This window comes from Oncorhynchus masou, unplaced genomic scaffold (genome assembly GCF_036934945.1).
Source record: "Oncorhynchus masou masou isolate Uvic2021 unplaced genomic scaffold, UVic_Omas_1.1 unplaced_scaffold_2569, whole genome shotgun sequence".
Lineage (NCBI taxonomy): Eukaryota > Metazoa > Chordata > Actinopteri > Salmoniformes > Salmonidae > Oncorhynchus > Oncorhynchus masou.
The window spans coordinates 1-20,000 of NW_027009012.1; the positions used below are offsets into that span (position 1 = coordinate 1).

Below are 20,000 nucleotides of genomic sequence, written 5' to 3' on the forward strand. Positions count from 1 at the left end.
CAAAGGCCAACAGTGGATTTGGCTCCAGACTCGTCACTACATCACCTATCACCAGTGGAACTCCAGGCCTGAGTTCATCGTCTGCACGCACACCGTCGTCAGGTAGGGAGGACATGTCATGGTAATGTTTAACTTCGTTATGGGCAGGCGGGACGGTAAACGTCAGACCAAGGTCGAAATGCCAACGACCAACAGGCACACCTCATCTCACTGTCCAATCAGAAAAGATCTGTTTAACTTCTAATGGGCAGGCTGGACGGTAAACATCCCACCTGGCCAACATCCGGTGAAATTGGGGAGCGCCGTAATTCAAACTACAGAAATATAAATATTTAACTTTTATAAAATCACAAGTGTAAATACAACAAAATAAAAAGCTTAACCTTCTTGTTAGTCCAGTCGCTGTGTCCGATTTCTGTGAGGCTTTACGGTGAAAGCACACCACGCAATTATCTGAGGACAGCGCCCCGCTTACAAAACCATGAAAAACATGTTTCAACCAGGCTGGTGTGACACGAAAGTCAGAAATAGCGATATAATAAATGCCTTACCTTTGATGATCTTCTTCAGTTGGCACTCCAAAAGGTCCCAGTTACATCACAAATGGTCATTTTGTTCGATAATGTCCTTCTTTATTTCCATAAAAACTCAGTTTTTAGCTGGTCGCACTTCAGTCAATTATCCCCCGGTTTCCCTCCTTTAAAATGCATACAAAATGAATCCCAAACGTTACTAATAAACTTATCAAAACAAGTCAAACAACGTTTATAATCAAACCTCAGGTACCCTAATATGTAATTAAACGATACCATTTAAGACGGAGAATTGTTATTGTCTTTACCGGAAAAACAAACAAAGAACGCGCTCTCATTCACGAGCTTGGAAACACTACAGCCAAAATAGGAGCCACCTAGAAAAACTACAATTTCTGGCTCATTTTTCCAAAAACCAGCCTGAATCTCTTTCTAAAGACTGTTGACATCTAGTGGAAGCCCTAGGAACTGCAGTCTGGGAGGACTTTGCTTTATAATAAAAGTGACATTCATTGTAAATAGTGGTAGGCTGAATTAGTGGTAGGCTTACATTATTTTAACAGTTTTAGAAACTTTAGAGTGTTTTCTATCCAAATATACCAATGATATGCATATCCTAGCTTTTGGGCCTGAGTGACAGGCAGTTTACTTTGGGCCAGCTTTTCATCCGGACGTGAAAACACTGCCCCCTACCCAAGAGAGGTTAAAACCTATTTGTATAAATTTGCATATAGTTCTCCACACACACTGTCGTCAGGTAAGATTGGACTACACGGTTGATAATCTATATACTTCTAAAAATCTGACTGACTGATCATTTATTGTAAATTCTTTTAAGGCATAACATATTTTATTTAAAATGAACAACAGAATAAATCCTTCCAATTTGTATAAAGGACTAGAAAATGGGAACATAATTATATTGTGAGGGACGGTTTTGTTCTGTCTCTCTGTGTAACTATGGAGAAGTGACCTGTTCTGTTCTCTGTGTAACTATGGAGAGGTGACTTGTTTTGTCTCTCTGTGTAACTATGGAGAGGTGACTTGTTCTGTCTCTCTGTGTTGCTATGGAGAGGTGACTTGTTCTGTTCTCTGTGTAACTATGGAGAGGTGACTTGTTCTGTCTCTGTGTAACTATGGAGAGGTGACTTGTTCTGTCTCTCTGTGTAGCTATGGAGAGGTGACCTGTTCTGTTCTCTGTGTAGCTATGGAGAGGTGACTTGTTCTGTCTCTCTGTGTAACTATGGAGAGGTGACTTGTTCTGTTCTCTGTGTAACTATGGAGAGGTGACTTGTTCTGTTCTCTGTGTAGCTACGCGGAGGTGAGGGCAGAGCAGCGTAGAGAGCTGGGTATCATTGAAGAGCCGCCTCCTGAGGTAACTGTGGACAAGGTGAGATGCATGTGTATTTTCCCTCTTTCATATTAATATAACTGTGACTGTCTAAGTGATCTATCTGTTATTAATATAACTATGACTGTGTAAGTGGTAGATATCTGTTATTAATATAACTGTGACTGTCTATCTGTTATTAATATAACTATGACTGTCTAAGTGGTAGATGTCTATCTGTTATTAATATACTATGACAGTCTAAGTGGTAGATATCTATCTGTTATTAATATAACTATGACTGTCTAAGTGGTATCTATCTGTTATTAATATAACTATGACTGTCTAAGTGGTAGATATCTATCTGTTATTAATATAACTAGGACTGTCTAAGTGATCTATCTGTTATTAATATAACTATGACTGTCTAAGTGGTAGATATCTATCTGTTATTAATATAACTATGACTGTCTAAGTGGTAGATATCTATCTGTTATTAATATAACTATGACTGTCTAAGTGGTAGATATCTGTTATTAATATAACTATGACTGTCTAAGTGGTAGATATCTATCTGTTATTAATATAACTAGGACTGTCTAAGTGGTAGATATCTGTTATTAATATAACTATGACTGTCTAAGTGGTAGATGTCTATCTGTTATTAATATAACTATGACTGTCTAAGTGGTAGATGTCTATCTACCTCCATCGTGATTAGTTCCTTCTCCTCTCTCCTCCCTCAAGCAGAGTCAAGACAGTGGATCTGAGTGTCAGCTCAACACAGTTTCCAGCCTGAAAGAGGCCCTGGAACGCTTTGACCGTAGCCACACCCCCTCCTCCACCTCTCTGTCCTCTCACAAGACCTCCTCACAGCTCTCAGACAACACCTGTACCTGTAAGAGAACACACACAGACCACACACACACACACACAGACCACACACACACACACACACACACACACACACACACACACACACACACACACACACACACACACACACACACACACACACACACACACATCTCAGACCACTCACACACACATCAGTATCTCTGACCATAATAGGATCTCTCATCTCCATAGCAACAGCCTCCAAGCTCCACAAGGACATGGCCACGCCCCCTCGTCAGTCACATGCTGCCTCCACCATCGAGATGACATCACAGAGACGCTCCTCCATCAGCAGCCAGGTAAGCCCTGATTGGACAGAATGCGACTGGACAGAAAGTGATTGGAACAGAACCCCCAAAAATAAGCAAGTTTGTTTTGACTGGGCAATTGGGGTGAGTCCAACAGGTGCTATTAAAATGCATAATGAATTGAATCTGTTGTGGAGGAGCAGGACATGACCAGGTCCAATTCAACCTGAGACGAATCTAAATGGAATCGACTCTGAATCAACTGCAACTGAATCAAACTCACACTGTATCTGTTGTCTGTGTTGGTGTGTGCGTGTGAAGTCTATGAGTTCTCAGACCACGGGACACAGTGTGGCTCCCGTCCATCCTGTGATACAACAACACCAACAACAAGAGGTGAGAAACGCCTGTCTATCAACCCTATTCACCTGGTACCCATCTATCCAAGGTTACAGCCCTAATGGATCCCTTTGCCCTGTATAGTGCACTACTTTTGACTTTGCCCTATGGAGCCTGGTGAAAAGTAGTGTACTAAATAGTGAATAGGGTGCTTATTTGGGACACCGCTTAAGTGTGACCATCCTACAGCCATTCAGTACTAGTATGTCAGACAGCAGAACCTCCCTACAGCCATTCAGACAGCAGAACATCCCTCCAGCCATTCAGACAGCAGAACCTCCCTCCAGCCATTCAGACAGCAGAACCTCCCTACAGCCATTCAGACAGCAGAACCTCCCTCCAGCCATTCAGACAGCAGAACCTCCCTCCAGCCATTCAGACATCAGAACCTCCCTCCAGCCATTCAGACATCAGAACCTCCCTACAGCCATTCAGTACTAGTATGTCAGACAGCAGAACCTCCCTCCAGCCATTCAGACAGCAGAACCTCCCTCCAGCCATTCAGACAGCAGAACCTCCCTCCAGCCATTCAGACATCAGAACCTCCCTCCAGCCATTCAGACATCAGAACCTCCCTACATCCATTCAGACAGCAGAACCTCCCTACAGCCATTCAGACAGCAGAACCTCCCTACAGCTATTCAGACAGCAGAACCTCCCTACAGCCATTCAGACAGCAGAACCTCCCTACAGCCATTCAGACAGCAGAACCTCCCTACATCCATTCAGTACTAGTATGTCAAACAGCAGAACCTCCCTCCAGCCATTCAGTACTAGAACGTCAGACAGCAGAACCTCCCTACAGCCATTCAGACAGCAGAACCTCTCTACAGTCATTCAGACAGCAGAACCTCACTACAGCTATTCAGACAGCAGAACCTCCCTACAGCTATTCAGACAGCAGAACCTCCCTCCAGCCATTCAGACAGCAGAACCTCCCTACAGCCATTCAGACAGCAGAACCTCCCTACAGTCATTCAGACAGCAGACAGCAGAACCTCCCTCCAGCCATTCAGTACTAGTATGTCAGACAGCAGAACCTCCCTCCAGCCATTCAGACAGCAGAACCTCCCTCCAGTCATTCAGACAGCAGAACCTCCCTCCAGCCATTCAGACAGCAGAACCTCCCTACAGCCATTCAGACAGCAGAACCTCCCTACAGCTATTCAGACAGCAGAACCTCCCTACAGCCATTCAGACAGCAGAACCTCCCTACAGCCATTCAGACAGCAGAACCTCCCTACATCCATTCAGTACTAGTATGTCAAACAGCAGAACCTCCCTCCAGCCATTCAGTACTAGAACGTCAGACAGCAGAACCTCCCTACAGCCATTCAGACAGCAGAACCTCTCTACAGTCATTCAGACAGCAGAACCTCACTACAGCTATTCAGACAGCAGAACCTCCCTACAGCTATTCAGACAGCAGAACCTCCCTCCAGCCATTCAGTACTAGTATGTCAGACAGCAGAACCTCCCTCCAGCCATTCAGACAGCAGAACCTCCCTCCAGTCATTCAGACAGCAGAACCTCCCTCCAGCCATTCAGACAGCAGAACCTCCCTACAGCCATTCAGACAGCAGAACCTCCCTACAGCTATTCAGACAGCAGAACCTCCCTACAGCCATTCAGACAGCAGAACCTCCCTACAGCCATTCAGACAGCAGAACCTCCCTACATCCATTCAGTACTAGTATGTCAAACAGCAGAACCTCCCTCCAGCCATTCAGTACTAGAACGTCAGACAGCAGAACCTCCCTACAGCCATTCAGACAGCAGAACCTCTCTACAGTCATTCAGACAGCAGAACCTCACTACAGCTATTCAGACAGCAGAACCTCACTACAGCTATTCAGACAGCAGAACCTCCCTACAGCTATTCAGACAGCAGAACCTCCCTACAGCTATTCAGACAGCAGAACCTCACTACAGCTATTCAGACAGCAGAACCTCCCTACAGTCATTCAGACAGCAGAACCTCCCTACAGCCATTCAGACAGCAGAACCTCCCTCCAGCCATTCAGACAGCAGAACCTCCCTACAGCCATTCAGACAGCAGAACCTCCCTACAGTCATTCAGACAGCAGACAGCAGAACCTCCCTCCAGCCATTCAGTACTAGTATGTCAGACAGCAGAACCTCCCTCCAGCCATTCAGACAGCAGAACCTCCCTACAGTCATTCAGACAGCAGAAACTCCCTACAGCCATTCAGTACTAGTATGTCAGACAGCAGAACCTCCCTCCAGCCATTCAGACAGCAGAACCTCCCTCCAGTCATTCAGACAGCAGAACCTCCCTACAGCCATTCAGTACTAGTATGTCAGACAGCAGAACCTCCCTCCAGCCATTCAGACAGCAGAACCTCCCTCCAGTCATTCAGACAGCAGAACCTCCCTACAGTCATTCAGACAGCAGACAGCAGAACCTCCCTCCAGCCATTCAGTACTAGTATGTCAGACAGCAGAACCTCCCTCCAGCCATTCAGACAGCAGAACCTCCCTACAGCCATTCAGACAGCAGAACCTCCCTACATCCATTCAGTACTAGTATGTCAAACAGCAGAACCTCCCTCCAGCCATTCAGTACTAGAACGTCAGACAGCAGAACCTCCCTACAGCCATTCAGACAGCAGAACCTCTCTACAGTCATTCAGACAGCAGAACCTCACTACAGCTATTCAGACAGCAGAACCTCCCTACAGCTATTCAGACAGCAGAACCTCCCTCCAGCCATTCAGTACTAGTATGTCAGACAGCAGAACCTCCCTCCAGCCATTCAGACAGCAGAACCTCCCTCCAGTCATTCAGACAGCAGAACCTCCCTCCAGCCATTCAGACAGCAGAACCTCCCTACAGCCATTCAGACAGCAGAACCTCCCTACAGCTATTCAGACAGCAGAACCTCCCTACAGCCATTCAGACAGCAGAACCTCCCTACAGCCATTCAGACAGCAGAACCTCCCTACATCCATTCAGTACTAGTATGTCAAACAGCAGAACCTCCCTCCAGCCATTCAGTACTAGAACGTCAGACAGCAGAACCTCCCTACAGCCATTCAGACAGCAGAACCTCTCTACAGTTATTCAGACAGCAGAACCTCACTACAGCTATTCAGACAGCAGAACCTCCCTACAGCTATTCAGACAGCAGAACCTCCCTACAGCTATTCAGACAGCAGAACCTCACTACAGCTATTCAGACAGCAGAACCTCCCTACAGTCATTCAGACAGCAGAACCTCCCTACAGCCATTCAGACAGCAGAACCTCCTCCAGCCATTCAGACAGCAGAACCTCCCTACAGCCATTCAGACAGCAGAACCTCCCTACAGTCATTCAGACAGCAGACAGCAGAACCTCCCTCCAGCCATTCAGAACTAGTATGTCAGACAGCAGAACCTCCCTCCAGCCATTCAGACAGCAGAACCTCCCTACAGTCATTCAGACAGCAGAAACTCCCTACAGCCATTCAGTACTAGTATGTCAGACAGCAGAACCTCCCTCCAGCCATTCAGACAGCAGAACCTCCCTCCAGTCATTCAGACAGCAGAACCTCCCTACAGCCATTCAGTACTAGTATGTCAGACAGCAGAACCTCCCTACAGCCATTCAGTACTAGTATGTCAGACAGCAGAACCTCCCTCCAGCAATTCAGACAGTAGAACCTCCCTACAGCTATTCAGACAGCAGAACCTCCCTCCAGCCATTCAGTACTAGAATGTCAGACAGCAGAACCTCCCTCCAGCCATTCAGACAGCAGAACCTCCCTCCAGTCATTCAGTACTAGTATGTCAGACAGCAGAACCTCCCTACAGCCATTCAGTACTAGTATGTCAGACAGCAGAACCTCCCTCCAGCCATTCAGACAGCAGAACCTCCCTCCAGCCATTCAGACAGCAGAACCTCCCTCCAGCCATTCAGTACTAGCATGTCAGACATCAGAACCTCCCTACAGCTATTCAGACAGCAGAACCTCCCTCCAGCCATTCAGTACGAGAACGTCAGACAGCAGAACCTCTCTACAGTCATTCAGACAGCAGAACCTCCCTCCAGTCATTCAGTACTACTATGTCAGACAGCAGAACCTCCCTACAGCCATTCTGTACGAGAACGTCAGACAGCAGAACCTCTCTACAGTCATTCAGACAGCAGAACCTCCCTACAGCCATTCAGTACTAGTATGTCAGACAGCAGAACCTCCCTCCAGCCATTCAGTACTAGAATGTCAGACAGCAGAACCTCCCTACAGTCATTCAGATAGCAGACAGCAGAACCTCCCTACAGCCATTCAGACAATTGAACCTCCCTACAGCCATTCAGACAATTGAACCTCCCTACAGCCATTCAGACAGCAGAACCTCCCTACAGCCATTCAGTACTAGTATGTCAGACAGCAGAACCTCCCTACAGCCATTCAGTACTAGTATGTCAGACAGCAGAACCTCCCTCCAGCCATTCAGACAGCAGAACCTCCCTCCAGTCATTCAGACAGCAGAACCTCCCTACAGCCATTCAGTACTAGTATGTCAGACAGCAGAACCTCCCTCCAGTCATTCAGACAGCAGAACCTCCCTCCAGTCATTCAGACAGCAGAACCTCCCTACAGCCATTCAGTACTGGTATGTCAGACAGCAGAACCTCCCTACAGCCATTCAGACAGCAGAACCTCCCTCCAGCCATTCAGTACTAGCATGTCAGACATCAGAACCTCCCTACAGCTATTCAGACAGCAGAACCTCCCTCCAGCCATTCAGTACGAGAACGTCAGACAGCAGAACCTCTCTACAGTCATTCAGACAGCAGAACCTCCCTCCAGTCATTCAGTACTACTATGTCAGACAGCAGAACCTCCCTACAGCCATTCTGTACGAGAACGTCAGACAGCAGAACCTCTCTACAGTCATTCAGACAGCAGAACCTCCCTACAGCCATTCAGTACTAGTATGTCAGACAGCAGAACCTCCCTCCAGCCATTCAGTACTAGAATGTCAGACAGCAGAACCTCCCTACAGTCATTCAGATAGCAGACAGCAGAACCTCCCTACAGCCATTCAGACAATTGAACCTCCCTACAGCCATTCAGACAATTGAACCTCCCTACAGCCATTCAGACAGCAGAACCTCCCTACAGCCATTCAGTACTAGTATGTCAGACAGCAGAACCTCCCTACAGCCATTCAGTACTAGTATGTCAGACAGCAGAACCTCCCTCCAGCCATTCAGACAGCAGAACCTCCCTCCAGTCATTCAGACAGCAGAACCTCCCTACAGCCATTCAGTACTAGTATGTCAGACAGCAGAACCTCCCTCCAGTCATTCAGACAGCAGAACCTCCCTCCAGTTATTCAGACAGCAGAACCTCCCTACAGCCATTCAGTACTGGTATGTCAGACAGCAGAACCTCCCTACAGCCATTCAGACAGCAGAACCTCCCTACAGCCATTCAGACAGCAGAACCTCCCTACAGCCATTCAGTACTAGTATGTCAGACAGCAGAACCTCCCTACAGTCATTCAGTACTAGTATGTCAGACAGCAGAACCTCCCTACAGTCATTCAGTACAAGTATGTCAGACAGCAGAACCTCCCTCCAGCCATTCAGGCAGCAGAACCTCCCTACAGCCATTCAGACAGCAGAACCTCCCTCCAGTCATTCAGACAGCAGAACCTCCCTACAGCCATTCAGTACTAGTATGTCAGACAGCAGAACCTCCCTCCAGCCATTCAGACAGCAGAACATCCCTCCAGTCATTCAGACAGCAGAACCTCCCTACAGCCATTCAGTACTAGTATGTCAGACAGCAGAACCTCCCTCCAGTCATTGAGTATTAGTATGTCAGACAGCAGAACCTCCCTCCAGCCATTCAGACAGCAGAACCTCCCTCCAGTCATTCAGACAGCAGAACCTCCCTACAGCCATTCAGTACTGGTATGTCAGACAGCAGAACCTCCCTACAGCCATTCAGACAGCAGAACCTCCCTACAGCCATTCAGACAGCAGAACCTCCCTACAGCCATTCAGTACTAGTATGTCAGACAGCAGAACCTCCCTACAGTCATTCAGTACTAGTATGTCAGACAGCAGAACCTCCCTACAGTCATTCAGTACAAGTATGTCAGACAGCAGAACCTCCCTCCAGCCATTCAGGCAGCAGAACCTCCCTACAGCCATTCAGACAGCAGAACCTCCCTCCAGCCATTCAGTACTAGAATGTCAGACAGCAGAACCTCCCTCCAGCCATTCAGTACTCGAATGTCAGACAGCCATTCAGACAGCAGAACCTCCCTACAGCCATTCAGACAGCAGAACCTCCCTCCAGCGATTCAGACAGCAGAACCTCCCTCCAGCCATTCAGTACTAGAATGTCAGACAGCAGAACCTCCCTCCAGCCATTCAGTACTAGAATGTCAGACAGCAGAACCTCTACAACCATTCAGTACTAGTATGTCAGCCAGCAGAACCTCCCTACAGCCATTCAGACAGCAGAACCTCCCTCCAGCCATTCAGTACTAGAATGTCAGACAGCAGAACCTCCCTCCAGCCATTCAGTACTAGAATGTCAGACAGCAGAACCTCTACAACCATTCAGTACTAGTATGTCAGCCAGCAGAACCTCCCTCCAGCCATTCAGACAGCAGAACCTCCCTACAGCCATTCAGACAGCAGAACCTCCCTCCAGCCATTCAGTACTAGTATGTCAGACAGCAGAACCTCCCTCCAGCCATTCAGTACTAGTATGTCAGACAGCAGAACCTCCCTCCAGCAATTCAGTACTAGTATGTCAGACAGCAGAACCTCCCTACAGTCATTCAGACAGCAGAAACTCCCTCCAGCCATTCAGTACTAGAATGTCAGACAGCAGAACCTCCCTACAGTCATTCAGATAGCAGACAATTGAACCTCCCTACAGCCATTCAGACAATTGAACCTCCCTACAGCCATTCAGACAGCAGAACCTCCCTACAGCCATTCAGACAGCAGAACCTCCCTACAGCCATTCAGTACTAGAATGTCAGACAGCAGAACCTCCCTACAGCCATTCAGTACTAGTATGTCAGACAGCAGAACCTCCCTCCAGCCATTCAGACAGCAGAACCTCCCTCCAGTCATTCAGACAGCAGAACCTCCCTCCAGCCATTCAGTACTAGAATGTCAGACAGCAGAACCTCCCTCCAGCCATTCAGACAGCAGAACCTCCCTCCAGTCATTCAGTACTAGTATGTCAGACAGCAGAACCTCCCTACAGCCATTCAGTACTAGTATGTCAGACAGCAGAACCTCCCTCCAGCCATTCAGACAGCAGAACCTCCCTCCAGCCATTCAGACAGCAGAACCTCCCTCCAGCCATTCAGTACTAGAACGTCAGACAGCAGAACCTCTCTACAGTCATTCAGACAGCAGAACCTCCCTCCAGTCATTCAGTACTACTATGTCAGACAGCAGAACCTCCCTCCAGCCATTCAGTACGAGAACGTCAGACAGCAGAACCTCTCTACAGTCATTCAGACAGCAGAACCTCCCTCCAGTCATTCAGTACTACTATGTCAGACAGCAGAACCTCCCTACAGCCATTCTGTACGAGAACGTCAGACAGCAGAACCTCTCTACAGTCATTCAGACAGCAGAACCTCCCTACAGCCATTCAGTACTAGTATGTCAGACAGCAGAACCTCCCTACAGTCATTCAGACAGCAGAACCTCCCTCCAGTCATTCAGTACTAGTATGTCAGACAGCAGAACCTCCCTACAGTCATTCAGACAGCAGAACCTCCCTCCAGTCATTCAGTACTACTATGTCAGACAGCAGAACCTCCCTACAGCCATTCAGTACTAGTATGTCAGACAGCAGAACCTCCCTCCAGCCATTCAGTACTAGAATGTCAGACAGCAGAACCTCCCTACAGTCATTCAGATAGCAGACAGCAGAACCTCCCTACAGCCATTCAGACAATTGAACCTCCCTACAGCCATTCAGACAATTGAACCTCCCTACAGCCATTCAGACAGCAGAACCTCCCTACAGCCATTCAGTACTAGTATGTCAGACAGCAGAACCTCCATACAGCCATTCAGTACTAGTATGTCAGACAGCAGAACCTCCCTCCAGCCATTCAGACAGCAGAACCTCCCTCCAGTCATTCAGACAGCAGAACCTCCCTACAGCCATTCAGTACTAGTATGTCAGACAGCAGAACCTCCCTCCAGCCATTCTGACAGCAGAACCTCCCTCCAGTCATTCAGACAGCAGAACCTCCCTACAGCCATTCAGACAGCAGAACCTCCCTCCAGCCATTCAGTACTAGTATGTCAGACAGCAGAACCTCCCTCCAGCCATTCAGACAGCAGAACCTCCCTCCAGTCATTCAGACAGCAGAACCTCCCCACAGCCATTCAGACAGCAGAACCTCCCTCCAGCCATTCAGTGCTAGTATGTCAGACAGCAGAACCTCCCTCCAGCCATTCAGACAGCAGAACATCCCTCCAGTCATTCAGACAGCAGAACCTCCCTACAGCCATTCAGTACTAGTATGTCAGACAGCAGAACCTCCCTCCAGTCATTGAGTATTAGTATGTCAGACAGCAGAACCTCCCTCCAGCCATTCAGACAGCAGAACCTCCCTCCAGTCATTCAGACAGCAGAACCTCCCTACAGCCATTCAGTACTGGTATGTCAGACAGCAGAACCTCCCTACAGCCATTCAGACAGCAGAACCTCCCTACAGCCATTCAGACAGCAGAACCTCCCTACAGCCATTCAGTACTAGTATGTCAGACAGCAGAACCTCCCTACAGTCATTCAGTACTAGTATGTCAGACAGCAGAACCTCCCTACAGTCATTCAGTACAAGTATGTCAGACAGCAGAACCTCCCTCCAGCCATTCAGGCAGCAGAACCTCCCTACAGCCATTCAGACAGCAGAACCTCCTCCAGCCATTCAGTACTAGAATGTCAGACAGCAGAACCTCCCTCCAGCCATTCAGTACTCGAATGTCAGACAGCCATTCAGACAGCAGAACCTCCCTACAGCCATTCAGACAGCAGAACCTCCCTCCAGCGATTCAGACAGCAGAACCTCCCTCCAGCCATTCAGTACTAGAATGTCAGACAGCAGAACCTCCCTCCAGCCATTCAGTACTAGAATGTCAGACAGCAGAACCTCTACAACCATTCAGTACTAGTATGTCAGCCAGCAGAACCTCCCTACAGCCATTCAGACAGCAGAACCTCCCTCCAGCCATTCAGTACTAGAATGTCAGACAGCAGAACCTCCCTCCAGCCATTCAGTACTAGAATGTCAGACAGCAGAACCTCTACAACCATTCAGTACTAGTATGTCAGCCAGCAGAACCTCCCTCCAGCCATTCAGACAGCAGAACCTCCCTACAGCCATTCAGACAGCAGAACCTCCCTCCAGCCATTCAGTACTAGTATGTCAGACAGCAGAACCTCCCTCCAGCCATTCAGTACTAGTATGTCAGACAGCAGAACCTCCCTCCAGCAATTCAGTACTAGTATGTCAGACAGCAGAACCTCCCTACAGTCATTCAGACAGCAGAAACTCCCTCCAGCCATTCAGTACTAGAATGTCAGACAGCAGAACCTCCCTACAGTCATTCAGATAGCAGACAGCAGAACCTCCCTACAGCCATTCAGACAATTGAACCTCCCTACAGCCATTCAGACAGCAGAACCTCCCTACAGCCATTCAGACAGCAGAACCTCCCTACAGCCATTCAGTACTAGAATGTCAGACAGCAGAACCTCCCTACAGCCATTCAGTACTAGTATGTCAGACAGCAGAACCTCCCTCCAGCCATTCAGACAGCAGAACCTCCCTCCAGTCATTCAGACAGCAGAACCTCCCTCCAGCCATTCAGACAGCAGAACCTCCCTCCAGCCATTCAGACAGCAGAACCTCCCTCCAGCCATTCAGACAGCAGAACCTCCCTACAGCCATTCAGTACTAGTATGTCAGACAGCAGAACCTCCCTCCAGCCATTCAGACAGCAGAACCTCCCTCCAGCCATTCAGACAGCAGAACCTCCCTCCAGCCATTCAGACAGCAGAACTTCCCTACAGCCATTCAGTACTAGTATGTCAGACAGCAGAACCTCCCTCCAGTCATTCAGACAGCAGAAACTCCCTCCAGCCATTCAGTACTAGAATGTCAGACAGCAGAACCTCCCTACAGTCATTCAGATAGCAGACAGCAGAACCTCCCTACAGCCATTCAGACAATTGAACCTCCCTACAGCCATTCAGACAGCAGAACCTCCCTACAGCCATTCAGACAGCAGAACCTCCCTACAGCCATTCAGTACTAGTATGTCAGACAGCAGAAACTCCCTACAGCCATTCAGTACTAGTATGTCAGACAGCAGAACCTCCCTCCAGCCATTCAGTACTAGTATGTCAGACAGCAGAACCTCCCTACAGTCATTCAGACAGCAGATAGCAGAACCTCCCTACAGCCATTCAGACAGCAGAATCTCCCTACAGCCATTCAGACAGCAGATAGCAGAACCTCCCTACAGCCATTCAGACAGCAGAACCTCCCTATAGCCATTCAGACAGCAGAACCTCCCTACAGTCATTCAGACAGCAGACAGCAGAACCTCCCTACAGCCATTCAGACAGCAGAACCTCCCTCACGCCATTCAGACAGCAGACAGCAGAACCTCCCTACAGCCATTCAGACAGCAGAACCTCCCTACATCCATTCAGTACTAGTATGTCAGACAGCAGAACCTCCCTCCAGCCATTCAGTACTAGTATGTCAGACAGCAGAACCTCCCTACATCCATTCAGTACTAGTATGTCAGACAGCAGAACCTCCCTCCAGTCATTCAGTACTAGTATGTCAGACAGCAGAACCTCCCTACAGCCATTCAGACAGCAGACAGCAGAACCTCCCTACAGTCATTCAGACAGCAGAACCTCCCTCCAGCCATTCAGACAGCAGACAGCAGAACCTCCCTCCAGTCATTCAGACAGCAGAACCTCCCTCCAGTCATTCTGACAGCAGAACCTCCCTCCAGTCATTCAGATAGCAGAACCTCCCTACAGTCATTCAGATAGCAGAACCTCCCTACAGTCATTCAGACAGCAGAACCTCCCTACAGTCATTCAGACAGCAGAACCTCCCTACAGTCATTCAGACAGCAGAACCTCCCTCCAGCCATTCAGACAGCAGAACCTCCCTCCAGCCATTCAGACAGCAGAACCTCCCTACAGCCATTCAGACAGCAGAACCTCCCTACAGCCATTCAGACAGCAGAACCTCCCTACAGCCATTCAGACAGCAGAACCTCCCTACAGCCATTCAGTACTAGTATGTCAGACAGCAGAAACTCCCTACAGCCATTCAGTACTAGTATGTCAGACAGCAGAACCTCCCTACAGTCATTCAGACAGCAGATAGCAGAACCTCCCTACAGCCATTCAGACAGCAGACAGCAGAATCTCCCTACAGCCATTCAGACAGCAGAACCTCCCTACAGTCATTCAGACAGCAGAACCTCCCTACTGCCATTCAGACAGCAGAACCTCCCTACAGCCATTCAGACAGCAGAACCTCCCTACAGTCATTCAGACAGCAGACAGCAGAACCTCCCTACAGCCATTCAGACAGCAGAACCTCCCTCACGCCATTCAGACAGCAGAACCTCCCTCCAGCCATTCAGACAGCAGACAGCAGAACCTCCCTACAGCCATTCAGACAGCAGAACCTCCCGACAGCCATTCAGTACTAGTATGTCAGACAGCAGAACCTCCCTCCAGCCATTCAGTACTAGTATGTCAGACAGCAGAACCTCCCTACAGCCATTCAGACAGCAGAACCTCCCTACATCCATTCAGTACTAGTATGTCAGACAGCAGAACCTCCCTCCAGCCATTCAGTACTAGTATGTCAGACAGCAGAACCTCCCTACAGCCATTCAGACAGCAGAACCTCCCTCCATCCATTCAGTACTAGAATGTCAGACAGCAGAACCTCCCTACATCCATTCAGTACTAGTATGTCAGACAGCAGAACCTCCCTCCAGTCATTCAGTACTAGTATGTCAGACAGCAGAACCTCCCTACAGCCATTCAGACAGCAGACAGCAGAACCTCCCTACAGTCATTCAGACAGCAGAACCTCCCTCCAGCCATTCAGACAGCAGACAGCAGAACCTCCCTCCAGTCATTCTGACAGCAGAACCTCCCTCCAGTCATTCAGACAGCAGACAGCAGAACCTCCCTCCAGCCATTCAGACAGCAGACAGCAGAACCTCCCTCCAGTCATTCAGATAGCAGAACCTCCCTACAGTCATTCAGATAGCAGAACCTCCCTACAGTCATTCAGACAGCAGAACCTCCCTACAGCCATTCAGACAGCAGAACCTCCCTACAGTCATTCAGACAGCAGACAGCAGAACCTCCCTACAGCCATTCAGACAGCAGAACCTCCCTCACGCCATTCAGACAGCAGAACCTCCCTCCAGCCATTCAGACAGCAGACAGCAGAACCTCCCTACAGCCATTCAGACAGCAGAACCTCCCGACAGCCATTCAGTACTAGTATGTCAGACAGCAGAACCTCCCTCCAGCCATTCAGTACTAGTATGTCAGACAGCAGAACCTCCCTACAGCCATTCAGACAGCAGAACCTCCCTACATCCATTCAGTACTAGTATGTCAGACAGCAGAACCTCCCTCCAGCCATTCAGTACTAGTATGTCAGACAGCAGAACCTCCCTACAGCCATTCAGACAGCAGAACCTCCCTCCATCCATTCAGTACTAGAATGTCAGACAGCAGAACCTCCCTACATCCATTCAGTACTAGTATGTCAGACAGCAGAACCTCCCTCCAGTCATTCAGTACTAGTATGTCAGACAGCAGAACCTCCCTACAGCCATTCAGACAGCAGACAGCAGAACCTCCCTACAGTCATTCAGACAGCAGAACCTCCCTCCAGCCATTCAGACAGCAGACAGCAGAACCTCCCTCCAGTCATTCTGACAGCAGAACCTCCCTCCAGTCATTCAGACAGCAGACAGCAGAACCTCCCTCCAGCCATTCAGACAGCAGACAGCAGAACCTCCCTCCAGTCATTCAGATAGCAGAACCTCCCTACAGTCATTCAGATAGCAGAACCTCCCTACAGTCATTCAGATAGCAGAACCTCCCTACATCCATTCAGATAGCAGAACCTCCCTACAGTCATTCAGATAGCAGAACCTCCCTACAGTCATTCAGACAGCAGAACCTCCCTCCAGCCATTCAGACAGCAGAACCTCCCTACATCCATTCAGATAGCAGAACCTCCCTACAGTCATTCAGATAGCAGAACCTCCCTACAGTCATTCAGACAGCAGAACCTCCCTCCAGCCATTCAGACAGCAGAACCTCCCTCCAGCCATTCAGACAGCAGAACCTATTGTAGCCTGACGCTGCTTGCTGGTCATATAACATGGTGGGAACAATCTTTCTCCCTCTGTTTCCCTCTCTCTCTTCCCCCCCCTTACTCCCCCCTCCAACCCCAAGCCGGTGCTAGAGTTCTCAGCCCAGGTGAATGCTATGCAGCACCTGAAGGACCAGCTGGAGCAGAGAACCAGGCTGATTCAGGCCAACATCCAGAGACAGCAGGATGAACTGCGAGCCATACAGGACCAACTACACAGAGTACAGCCCCCAGCCATACAGGACCAACTACACAGAGTACAGCCCCCAGCCATACAGGACCAACTACACAGAGTACAGCCCCCAGCCATACAGGTAGGAGGTATATAGACCCCATACAGGACCAACTACACAGAGTACAGCCCCCAGCCATACAGGACCAACTACACAGAGTACAGCCCCCACCCATACAGGTAGGAGGTATATAGACCCCATACAGGACCAACTACACAGAGTACAGCCCCCAGCCATACAGGAACAACTACACAGAGTACAGCCCCCAGCCATACAGGACCAACTACACAGAGTACAGCCCCCACCCATACAGGTAGGAGGTATATAGACCCCATACAGGACCAACTACACAGAGTACAGCCCCCAGCCATACAGGACCAACTACACAGAGTACAGCCCCCAGCCATACAGGTAGGAGGTATATAGACCCCATACAGGACCAACTACACAGAGTACAGCCCCCACCCATACAGGTAGGATTTATATAGACCCCATACAGGACCAACTACACAGAGTACAGCCCCCACCCATACAGGTAGGATTTATATAGACCCCATACAGGACCAACTACACAGAGTACAGCCCCCACCCATACAGGTAGGATTTATATAGACCCCATACAGGACCAACTACACAGAGTACAGCCCCCAGCCATACAGGACCAACTACACAGAGTACAGCCCCCAGCCATACAGGACCAACTACACAGAGTACAGCCCCCAGCCATACAGGACCAACTACACAGAGTACAGCCCCCGGCCATACAGGTAGGAGGTATATAGACCCCATACAGGACCAACTACACAGAGTACAGCCCCCAGCCATACAGGACCAACTACACAGAGTACAGCCCCCAGCCATACAGGACCAACTACACAGAGTACAGCCCCCGGCCATACAGGACCAACTACACAGAGTACAGCCCCCGGCCATACAGGTAGGAGGTATATAGACCCCATACAGGACCAACTACACAGAGTACAGCCCCCAGCCATACAGGACCAACTACACAGAGTACAGCCCCCAGCCATACAGGACCAACTACACAGAGTACAGCCCCCAGCTATACAGGACCAACTACACAGAGTACAGCCCCCGGCCATACAGGACCAACTACACAGAGTACAGCCCCCAGCCATACAGGTAGGAGGTATATAGACCCCATACAGGACCAACTACACAGAGTACAGCCCCCAGCCATACAGGACCAACTACACAGAGTACAGCCCCCAGCCATACAGGACCAACTACACAGAGTACAGCCCCCAGCCATACAGGACCAACTACACAGAGTACAGCCCCCAGCCATACAGGACCAACTACACAGAGTACAGCCCCCAGCCATACAGGACCAACTACACAGAGTACAGCCCCCAGCCATACAGGACCAACAACACAGAGTACAGCCCCCAGCCATACAGGTAGGAGGTATATAGAACCCATACAGGACCAACTACACAGAGTACAGCCCCCAGCCATACAGGACCAACTACACAGAGTACAGCCCCCAGCCATACAGGTAGGAGGTATATAGAACCCATACAGGACCAACTACACAGAGTACAGCCCCCGGCCATACAGGACCAACTACACAGAGTACAGCCCCCAGCCATACAGGTAGGATGTATATAGACCCCATACAGGACCAACTACACAGAGTACAGCCCCCAGCCATACAGGACCAACTACACAGAGTACAGCCCCCAGCCATACAGGACCAACTACACAGAGTACAGCCCCCAGCCATACAGGACCAACTACACAGAGTACAGCCCCCGGCCATACAGGTAGGAGGTATATAGACCCCATACAGGACCAACTACACAGAGTACAGCCCCCAGCCATACAGGACCAACTACACAGAGTACAGCCCCCGGCCATACAGGACCAACTACACAGAGTACAGCCCCCAGCCATACAGGACCAGCTACACAGAGTACAGACCCCAGCCATACAGGACCAGCTACACAGAGTACAGCCCCCGGCCATACAGGACCAACTACACAGAGTACAGCCCCCACCCATACAGGTAGGAGGTATATAGACCCCATACAGGACCAACTACACAGAGTACAGCCCCCAGCCATACAGGACCAACTACACAGAGTACAGCCCCCAGCCATACAGGTAGGAGGTATATAGACCCCATACAGGACCAACTACACAGAGTACAGCCCCCAGCCATACAGGACCAGCTACACAGAGTACAGACCCCAGCCATACAGGACCAGCTACACAGAGTACAGCCCCCGGCCATACAGAACCAACTACACAGAGTACAGCCCCCAGCCATACAGGACCAACTACACAGAGTACAGCCCCCAGCCATACAGGACCAACTACACAGAGTACAGCCCCCGGCCATACAGGTAGGAGGTATATAGACCCCATACAGGACCAACTACACAGAGTACAGCCCCCAGCCATACAGGACCAACTACACAGAGTACAGCCCCCAGCCATACAGGACCAACTACACAGAGTACAGCCCCGGCCATACAGGACCAACTACACAGAGTACAGCCCCCAGCCATACAGGACCAACTACACAGAGTACAGCCCCCAGCCATACAGGACCAACTACACAGAGTACAGCCCCCAGCTATACAGGTAGGATTTATATAGACCCCATACAGTACCAGCTACACAGAGTACAGCCTTCAGCCATACAGATAGGATATATACACAGACAGATTTGCACAGACACACACAGAAATAAACACGCACATTGAGACCCATATGATTGACAACTGTTGTTTCCGTGGTGATAGATGTTCGTGCAGCAGCCTGGCGGAGCTTTGAATGTCCAGCTGCCTCAGGTGGGGGTGGTGCCACAGGGAGCAGTTCTGACCAATCAGGCGCAGCAGACTGTCCTAAACCCCGCCCACACAGGAAGTCAGCTCACCATTC

At 49.5% G+C, this 20,000-nt stretch overlaps 1 protein-coding gene across 1 annotated transcript in view; it reads left to right on the forward strand.

Annotated features, from left to right (window-relative positions):
- Positions 1-7: 7 nt before the first annotated feature.
- Positions 8-20,000, forward strand: part of LOC135533669 (circadian locomoter output cycles protein kaput-like) — a gene marked incomplete at its 5' end in the record, with an annotated part of 24,446 nt that continues 4,453 nt past the window's right edge. Inside the window, 10 exons of the mRNA XM_064960945.1 lie at positions 8-102; positions 1,845-1,923; positions 2,614-2,761; positions 2,953-3,059; positions 3,330-3,404; positions 16,941-17,171; positions 17,703-17,857; positions 18,054-18,233; positions 18,893-19,217; positions 19,862-20,000. The exon at positions 19,862-20,000 is cut by the window's right edge and continues 65 nt beyond it. Coding sequence (XP_064817017.1) covers positions 8-102; positions 1,845-1,923; positions 2,614-2,761; positions 2,953-3,059; positions 3,330-3,404; positions 16,941-17,171; positions 17,703-17,857; positions 18,054-18,233; positions 18,893-19,217; positions 19,862-20,000 — 1,534 coding nt within the window. The remainder of the gene's footprint in view (positions 103-1,844; positions 1,924-2,613; positions 2,762-2,952; positions 3,060-3,329; positions 3,405-16,940; positions 17,172-17,702; positions 17,858-18,053; positions 18,234-18,892; positions 19,218-19,861) is intronic.